This window comes from Lynx canadensis, chromosome A2 (genome assembly GCF_007474595.2).
Source record: "Lynx canadensis isolate LIC74 chromosome A2, mLynCan4.pri.v2, whole genome shotgun sequence".
Classification (NCBI taxonomy): Eukaryota; Metazoa; Chordata; class Mammalia; order Carnivora; family Felidae; genus Lynx; species Lynx canadensis.
The window spans coordinates 4,350,552-4,360,160 of NC_044304.2; the positions used below are offsets into that span (position 1 = coordinate 4,350,552).

The following is a 9,609-nucleotide window of genomic DNA, read 5'->3' on the forward strand; positions in this document are numbered from 1 at the left end:
CTGGGTTCAAAGCATTTGCCCCGCACCCAAGTCCTAGGATGCTCACAGCCAACTCACCCACTTGGGTAGAGGACACCATTCTCTCCTGTCTTCCCAGAGACTGCTCTCTCTGTAAAGAAGGGACAGAGCTCCTGGGCCTCTCCCAAATTTGCAGAAACACAGCCAGGGATAAAGAATCAGACTACGGAATGCCACACACTTTCCCGTGGGATCGGGTTCACTTGCAAATACTTCTGCAAGGAGTTAGGCTAGCACCTATGGTGCTATGGAACTTTCTGCCATGAGGGAAATGTCGTCTCTCGGAGCTGTGCCTTAAGGTGGCCAGCAGCTCACTAGTGACAGTGAATGGGCCCTTAAGACGTGGCTGGTGCCACGCAGAAATCGACTTTTTCCGTTTTGGTTCATTGACACGTAAAAAGCCACAAGGACTAGTGGCTACACACCAGGCAGTGGGGCTCTCACTGACCAGCCCAGCAGAGTTCACCAGTCCACCGAAGCAAGACCGTTCTCTCTCTCTGTCACAGGCCAAGAATGCCGTCCACCCTCACCCTTCCACTTACATAAATGACAACCACCCAGACCGCCAGGGCCCAGCAAGTCACAGGGGAATAAACACACTTGGGCCTAAGATACCTCCCTGGGGGACTGACTCGCTGGTGGGGTGACAGGCAGGAGCCACATCCTATGCCTGAGAGGGACCCAACATGACTTTCCCACGGGTGGGTTCCATTCCAAGTGGACCCTGAAGGTATATTCTGTTTTGTTTTCGTAACTCAGTACAGACTGGAGGTAATAGGCTCTGTCCCTGCAGAAGTGAACTCCCACCCGCTGCCACGATCCACCACTCCAGCCCACCTCTCAAGAGAAAGGTAGCAACGCCAAAGACGAAAGAGAGATCGTGGTGAGAAGGTCCCACAAGCACAAGCCTCAGCGATCCTGTACCCCCACAGTTGACCGGGATGGGCAAGGGGCGGTCTCCTGCCTGCACACCTCCCAGCCACACAGCGCCTTACCAGACAGCACCGCCTCGGTGGCGCCAGCCGCCAGGGACGCCCCAACCTGCCCTGACTGACTGCAGAGATTTCAGCTGCCACCCCCGTAGCCCCACACTGCCGCCTCTCCTGGCCCCGTGCCCCTGGGAGCCACGGGCACTGGGGAAGGATGAAGAAATAAATGACCCCAGGTCGGGGGCCGCAACAGTCCCGAAGAGGGTTAGGGGCTTGGGTACTGAAGAGGAGACGGTGCAGAGCTGGTGAAGGGGGCCCCAGGGGCCTGAACGGCCTGGGGTTTATTTCAACTGACACAATTGTCTCCGGGTTTCCAGACAGAAGGGCAAGGGGGGCCATGGGGAAAGCGTATGGAATCTGGGGAGCCACCCTGGGTTTGAAGCAAGGCTCCCAGTGAAGGCTCCAAGATGCTGGGGAGGGAAGGGACATGGGGCATGCTGAGGGGAGGGGACAGTGGCTGAAAGCCAACACATCAGGCTGGGGGATGCTGGAGGGAAGTGGGAAACCCTGAATTCAAGGAGAGAGGTACAGGGGGCTGGGGAAACTGCAGGTCTGTGAAGGGAAGCCAGTTGAGCTCGGAACGGGCAGACCGAGATCTGGACTGGGGGAAAATGCGGGGAAGTGTAAACCAGGGTTGCAGGGGCAAAGAGGACCCAAGCTGAGGGGAGCGAGGCATTTGGTGTCTCGAGGGCTTGGGGGGCTCCAGGTCGGAGCAGAAAATGCCCCTAGGCCTGGTCTGAGGGCTGAAAGAGAGCCCCTCAGACACTAGGGGTCGAGGGACTGAGCAGGGCCTGAAACCAGAGGGAGCTGAGAAAGCAAGCCCAAATCCAAAGTGGGGGTGATGGGGTGGGCTCAACGCAGGCCTGGGTCCTTGTGTGAAAAACCCAGACCTTAGCCAGAGGTCGAGGGGAAACGGTCACTCAGGCTAAGGCAGTGGCAGGAGCAAGGGGGAGCAAAGGCTCGGCCCTGGAAGAAAACGAGGGATAAAAAGGCTTAGGGTGGGCCTAGGTGAGAGGAAGCAGGGGGCTGCACCAAGGTTCTGGGGGTTCTGCGGGGTTGGGAGGAGGGGGATTTCAACCCCCAGCAAGGGTCTAAGGAAGCAGCAGCAGCAGCAGCATTAGGCTGCGGGCCCAAGGAGTTTGAAGGGACTCAGGCCCAAGAGTCCAGAGAGAAAAGGAGACAGGCCCTGGATCCAAAGAAGGGTGGTACAGGGCCAGATCTGACAAATCTGAAGGGTCCCGGGGACAGCTGTGGGGCTCTCTGGGCTGGGCCGGTGTCCCCAGGGGTGCCTGTGGGACTCTGGCGGGGGTTGGGCTCCCCACGGGGTTCTGGGCCGCGCTGGGGTCCCAAAAGGCATCCCAGGGGTTTCTGGGCCACCAGTGGGGGCTCTAGGCTGGTTCAGGGGCCCGAGGAGTGTCCCAAAGGGTGCTGGGCTGGACTGGACTCCCAGGGGAGTCCCAGGAGAGTCTGAGCCGCCTGTGGAGACTCTGGCCTGGGTCGGGGTCCCGAAGAGCGTCCCAGAGCGTTCTGGGCTTGCCTGGGATCACAAGGGGGCATCCCGGGGGCGGGGGGGGAGGTCTGGGCTGCACTGGGGTTCCGAGGGGCGTCTCAGGGGGCTCTGGGCTGGGCCAGGCCGGGGTCCTCATAGAAGTCCGAGGCGCTCTGGCCGGGCCGGGGTCGGGATGGGGGAGGGGCGCCCCCGCCCCACATAAAGGCCGGGGGAGCGGCGGGCGAGCACAAAGCGGGGCGGGCGGGAGCCGAGTGTGGGCGGGGAGGCCGGGACCAAGGAGGGCCGGGCGGGCGGGTCGTGGGAGGGAGGGAGGGGACCGGGCGGGCGGCGGGCTGCGCTGGGGCGGCGCGGCCGCTCCTCACCTGATTGTCCATGGCTGGCGCCCCGCCCCGCCCCCGGGCCCCGCGTCGCTCGCCGCCGCCGCCGCTCAGCGCCGCCCCGCCGCCCTCATTGTCTGTCAGGCACCGCCGCCGCCGCCGCTCCCGGCTGCCCGCCCGCCCGCCAGCCCCGCGGAACCGGAAACCACCGCCAGTTCGGGTCGCGCACCGACCGCGGGCCCCCGCCGCCGACTCTGGCCTGCCGCCCCGACTGGCAGCCTCCCGGGCCAATCGGCAGCGCGGACGGCCGCTCGTGGGGCGGGACTTCCTTCCTGGCGGGGGCCTGCCGGGCTGCGGTCGGAGGGACGAAGCCCGCAGCCAATGGGAAGCCCGAACCGGAGGGGCGGTGGGAGGGAGGGAGGGAGGCGCGAGGCGAGCCCTGCGGAGGGGAGCGCGAGGTGTGCGCCGCACGTGGAGGGGGGCGGGGGCGGGACGGGCGCGCCGCGCCTGCGCACTGCGGCCCGCAGGGGGCGCTGCCTCGTGGCCGGAGCTCCCGGGGCCTGAGCCTAACCTAGTCCGGCTGAGGCGGCGGTTCGAGCTCTGGGGTGGGAGCATCAGGACCACTTTTGTTTCCTAGCCACGTGTTACTACCGGTGTCATGGAATGGGCTCTGGGCTCTCGAACTGTAAATTAATTTTCCAAAGCTGGATCTGCTTCGGGGAAAGCCTGGGCGACTCGCTCCGCCCCCTGAGTCTTAGTTTGCACATCTGGGAAACGGGGACACTCAGTACCATGTAACGCTAGGTCAGGCCGATTTGAATGATAACACATTTGAAACCTGCTGCATTAAAATGACCAAGAAACTCTCATTTAATCCATGAAATCTATAAAGCTAATCCCTCTAAAACCGATTTTTAAATTTACCCGTGATCGTGTAATTTCACAGTTTGTAAACCTTGTTTAGATGAGATATAGACATAATGCTCCATCTTTTTCAGGATCATGTGAGCCATTTGTCTCTTGGACAATAGGACTTCTGCCTGCAACTTGGGGACCATTGTACAGTTATTTTTAATTTCTCATAGGGGCGCCTGCGTGGCTCAGTCTGTTAAGCTCCTGACTTCCGCTCAGGTCATGATCTCGCGGTTCATGGGTTCAAGCCCTGCATCCGGCTCTAAACTGACAGCTCTGAACCTGGAGCCTGCTTTGGATTCTGTGTCTCCCTTCTCTCTCTCTGCCCCTCCCCTGCTCGCTCGCTCGCTCTCTCTCAAAAATAAATAAACATTTAAAAAAACCCTCTGAAGAAGGCCAGATGCTGTCGTAGTAACACACCTTCTAATCTAGGGTTACGTGTGCTGGGGGGTAGAAATGAAGAACACGCTGAGAAGATGAGCAGCAACTTTAATGTGGGTACAGCTTTTTTTTTTTTTTAATCCTATAACTGGGTGGGCGTAAGCAGATCAGTAGTTCTTTTTTTTTAATTTTTTTTAATGTTTATTTATTTTTGAGACAGAGAGAGACACAGCATGAGCAGGGAAGGGGCAGAGAGAGGGAGACACAGAATCCGAAGCAGGCTCCAGCCTCTGAGCTGTCAGCACAGAGCCTGACGTGGGGCTCGAACTCACAAGCTGTGAGATCATGGCCTGAGCTAAAGTCGGACGCTTAACCGACTGAGCCACCCAGGCACCCCGGCAGATCAGTAGTTCTAAGTGGCCCTTGAACCAGCGGGCTTGGCATCACCTGGGAACTTTATTCAAAATGCAAATTCTAGTCTCCCTTGATTTATGGAATCAGAAACTCCAGGTGCATGGTCAGCACACAGAGGGATGGCTTAACTAGCCCTTCCGATGATGGTGAAGCTTGCTCAAATTTCAGAAGCACTGCCCCAGGTAAAGGGACAAAAATTGGAGGTGGCGGGAAGGGGGGGCGGGAAGGGGGGGCGGGGGGGGGTGCGAGTAACTTGCAGCAAGAACCTTCACGCTACAATTGTTGCAAAGAGGAGCTTCAGGAACCCAGCCACCTCCCCCTTACTCTCTGGGAAATTCTCCTGGAATTAGACTCTGAACTATTGGGGGTTTTCAAAACTACATCCCCAGAGCTCCCACTAAACCAGGCGTAACCCTTTAAGCATTGGAAAGAATAATGGAGCAACAACCCAAATCTCCATCAACAGTCGAATGGACAAGCAAAACGTGGTCCATCCGTGCAATGGAATATTACCCAGCCTTAAACAGGAAGGAAATTCTGACACCTGCTGCACCCTGGATGAACCTGGAGGACATTATCCTCGGTGAAATAAGCCAGACACAAAAGGACAAATCCTACGTGGTTCCACTCATAAAAGGTCCCTAGGGGAGTCACATCCATAGAGACAGAAAGTACGACAGTGGATGCTGGGGCTGGGGAGTCAGTGTGTCATGGGGACAGAGTTTCGTTTGGGGAAAATGAAGATGTTCTGGAGATGGAGGGTGGGGATCGGTTGCCCAACAGCGTGAATGTGCTTAATGCCACCGAGCTGTGCACGGGAAACTGTTAGGATCACAAATTTTGTTATGTCTATTTTACCACAATAAAAAATTAATAGACTTCCTGACCCTGTGAATATATCAATATATCCATGAGTCCATAAGGGTATTAAGACAACAGCAGATGGGGCACCTGGAGGGGGAGGGGGGCTCAGTCGGTCAAGCATCTGACTTCGGCTCCAGTCATGATCTCGTGGTCCGTGAGTTCAAGCCCTGCATCAGGTTCTCTGCTGTCAGCGCAGATCCCGCTTCAGAGCCTTTGTCCCCCTCCTTCCTGCCCCTCCCCTACGTGCTCGCTCTCAAAATAAACAAACAAACAAACATTTAAAAACAACAACATCAGCAGAACTCATTCATCACCTTTGAAAATGACAACTGCACCCACTCCTTATTTACCATGCCTTTATGGCAGGAAACCAGCCCCGGTTGATGAGGACAAGCACTTTTCACGGGAAAACACCAGCTGATGATGTTGAAAGGATGATAGCAAAATCACTATTTTGAAGCCGCTAATGAAACAGCCATTGCGGACAAGTCACAGGTGAATGCTAAAACCATTCATTGAGAGGTTACGGGACAGGGGGCGGGGGGGTGGGGGGACTGGATAGTCTCGAGTTCACCCAAGATCTTCCCTCAGATTTCCTGCTTGGTGCGAAGAGGAAAAAAGTAACTTTACCATGGATGCTTCATGCCGTCACCACCTTCGTACAGTGACCCCTCTCAGCAGCAAAAGGAGTGGGTCAAGCAGACTGGTGGGCTCCTGCTAGGGGCGACAGCAAGTACCCAGCACCAAAAAGAAAGGTCATGCCCAAAATGTTTAACTTGAATCTGATCCCACCTGTAGTCCTAACTCCCAAGTTTATAGGAGAAACGCAGAAATATCGACAAACGGAAACGATTGACACCATGAGAAGCGGTCACACAAATCTAGAAGGTGAAATCTCTCAACAGCCTGGCTTCCTAGAGTGAACAGGAGGGAATGAGAGAGACGAGGTGACTGTCCAGAGTTACAGGACATGGCATCACCACCAGCTTCGATGTGGGCGTCTGTCATTGGACCTTGGGTTTAGATCAGATGAGCTGTCAGCCAGAGAAATATGGATATGGATAATCGTAGGTGATACTTGAAAATGTATCGGGTTAGCAGTGATAATGAGATCATGGCTGTGTAGGAAAATGTCCTTGTTTTCTAGAGATGCATAGGGGTGAAATGCCAGCATGCTCATTGCGTTGAAAATACATTAATAAAAAAAATAAAGCAAAAATGGCAAACATTAAGCGTTGTTAAATCTAGATGATGGGTGTTTGGGAGTTCATCAAACTGTTCTTTATACTCATCTATATGTGTGAAATTTCTATAATAGAAAGCAAATTTAAAAAAATGCATCCTGCGCCTGAAATAGAACCACAGTATTCCTTCCTTTAAGAGGTAAACAGAGGGCTGCCCCGTTTTCTCATTGGGGGTGGCCATGTTATATCCAACACCTGCTAGGTGCAAACTCATATTATCTCATTTCATCCATAATGCTGAGAAGTAGGTGTTACTGCCCCCATTTCAGAGATGAGGAAACTGAGGCTCAGAAGGGGTGGGTGAGTTGCCCAAAGTTCCATGGTGAGTATATGGCAGAGCCGGGGACCTTCTCAATGAGACCCACCCTGACCACCCCATCTAATTCTTCACACACACCCCCACCATAGCTCCCCAACCCACCTGACCCTGCTTTAATTTTTCCTTTATCCACAGCACTTACCACCTCCTAATATATGCATATTCACTTATGACATCTGTCGTCTGTCTCCCCTAGATAGAATGAAAGCTCCAAGAGAGCAGGGATCTTTGTCTTATTCACTGACGTATCCTGGGCACAGTGCCGGCCACAAAGAGGGCGTTCAAAAAATATTTGTCGCACAACCTGAAATAATACTGAATCACACAATGAGAAGGTTAGTTCCTCATCATTTGTCTTCAGTCTTTCCAATTCCTTCAAGAAAGCCTTGGCTTGGTGCTCGGGTGTCTTTAAGCTCCTCTCTATCACTCACTCACCTACCTTAATGACAAGAGGACAGTCCTAGAGTTCAGATCCCAGGACAGACGATCCTATCTGGTGTCTGGACATTGAAATCTTCTGAGGGTCTTTTAAAAATGCCAGTGCCAGCAACCTTAAAAAAATCCCACCTTCAGAGACTCTGGTATCATGAGTCTGGACTTAAGACACCCTCCCCACCCCCACCCCCCACACAAACACACACTTGGTTGTTTTTTTTTTTAAGTTCAACTGCGGATTCTAATGTGCAGACTGGGTTAAGAATCACTGAGCTGTAGTTAATCACACTTTTTCGTTGTTACTGTATCGAGTTTTCTGGTTGTTTTTATCTAGGGCAAATGACTTCTTACAGTGGTAACAATGTTTCCTATTTGAACACAGCGGGAGAAAAGGGAGTAGATTTAAAGAAAGACATAAAGCAAATAGTAACTTGAGCTTTTGGCAAAATGCATGATTGATACATGTTATCTGGTGTTGCAAACAATGAAATTGAGCCACAGAGAGGCTTCAAGTGGCCGGAGTCCCACAGCTAGAAAGTAACATTTTGAACCTAGGGAATCCAGTTTGCCCTCTGCTGCTGAACGTTAGGTGCCTATTGCCGCCTAGTGGTCTCGTTTATTTGCTCCCAAGGGGAGGGCTTGGCCTTTATTTACTGGCCTACCTTTCACCTAATAGACAGCTCAGCCCTTCCAAATTTGGGGGGAATCCTCTTTCTGATCTCCAGCATGTTCCCTGTACCCACCAGGTTCTTGCCAGCCACAAATGCACACACAGCCAGCATACTGAACATGACCAAGCTGGAGTACAGCCCAGTGGCCAGTTGGAGTCCCATCTTAGATGAACTTCAACTCGGAGCGGGTCTTCTATATCACATCGAAGCCTGTGTCCCTTATCCCAGAGGCAATGGGGAGCGGTGAATGGTATGAGAGCAGACCCAGAATAGGTGCAACAGAGTATTTCCCCGGGAAAGGGCAGCACAGCGGACGTCTGCTATTTTCACTGTGAAACAATCCCTGAGCCAGAGCCAATATGAGCCTGTAAGTCCCTTTGGTGTGAATTTTTAAATGGCAGCCCTTCCGGGAGAATGCCAACCCATGACATTGAGGGGGAACCTCAACCCCCAACCCCCACTCGCCCCCGCCTGCCCCTCTCAGACGCCAGTTAGAGGGGGGCTCCCTCCTGGCAAGAGGAAGCACAGGTCCCAACCCAGCCAATCAAAGGACTGTGCCTCTCTGGCTCCCGGGACTGGTTTAGCGGGGTCGGGCATGGCCTAAGACCGGCTGAGAGCGGCTCTGGGAGCCGCTCACAAATTTTAGTTGTGGAGAAACTCACATAACATGAAACTAATGACATTGAGCATGTCCCCTTGGAGCTTCAGTATGTACTTTTCAATGTGGAAGGATGTGAAGCCCAGCACTGCTGAAAGCCGCCTCCCCCCCCCCCCATGAGGTAGACCCGAGGGGTGGAGGGAGACCGACCCTGGTGATGTCACTCGGAAGCCTGGACCCGGCCGTATCTGCAGGTTGCTTCTTCACCTCAAATGTTTATATGCTGATTGTCCTGTTGTCAGTTCAGCCAGCTGGAGTGCAACGCTTTAGCCTTTGCTACAAAGAGTCCTCCCTGATGGTGCCCGGGACTTGCCGAGGTCACACAGCTACTTCAAATTAGACGAGCCCAGTATCCAGGCCTCCCACCTGGCCGCTGCCTCTATGCCCCAAGAGGAGGCTGTGAGGAGGGGTCGGTCGGGGACACACTGTTGCCATGCACTTAGGGACAGAGGCTTGGGTGGGAGGGACGGGAACAGATTTCCCTCCACTCAAAGTTTTGAACTAAGGTTCTTCACGTCCCTTTAGAGACTCTCTTGCGAGCACAGCTCCTCTCCCCCACCGAAAACGCCGAGGCGACATTTTGCAGACAATTTTGCAAGTTGGCAGAAACACCCTCCCCTCTCTGCCCCTCTGTTCCTACCACCATCCATCCTGGGACCAGAGGTGAAGAACCTCAGGCTTCTAGAACGAGAAATCCCACAGGGTTCTGGAGGCAGTGGGCCTGAGATCCCGGTTCGATCCCCCAGCTGACTAACCGCGGGGCGAGGGACTTTGGGGAAGGACAGACCGGGTTCACATCCGGGCTGTGTGGTCCTGGGCAAGTTGCTTGCCCTCTCTGAGACACATCTATAAAACGAGAATATTTGTGTCTATCTGA

At 54.2% G+C, this 9,609-nt stretch overlaps 1 protein-coding gene across 2 annotated transcripts in view; it reads right to left on the bottom strand.

Moving 5' to 3' along the window:
* The window catches only part of MLLT1 (MLLT1 super elongation complex subunit), a 67,662-nt gene extending 64,746 nt beyond the window's left edge, over window positions 1-2,916 (bottom strand). For both annotated transcript variants that reach the window (XM_030293470.1, XM_030293459.1), the window contains exon 1: window positions 2,880-2,916. In XM_030293470.1, the coding sequence (XP_030149330.1) occupies window positions 2,880-2,891 (12 nt within the window). In that variant the 5' untranslated portion in view covers window positions 2,892-2,916. The remainder of the gene's footprint in view (window positions 1-2,879) is intronic.
* Window positions 2,917-9,609: the final 6,693 nt, after the last annotated feature.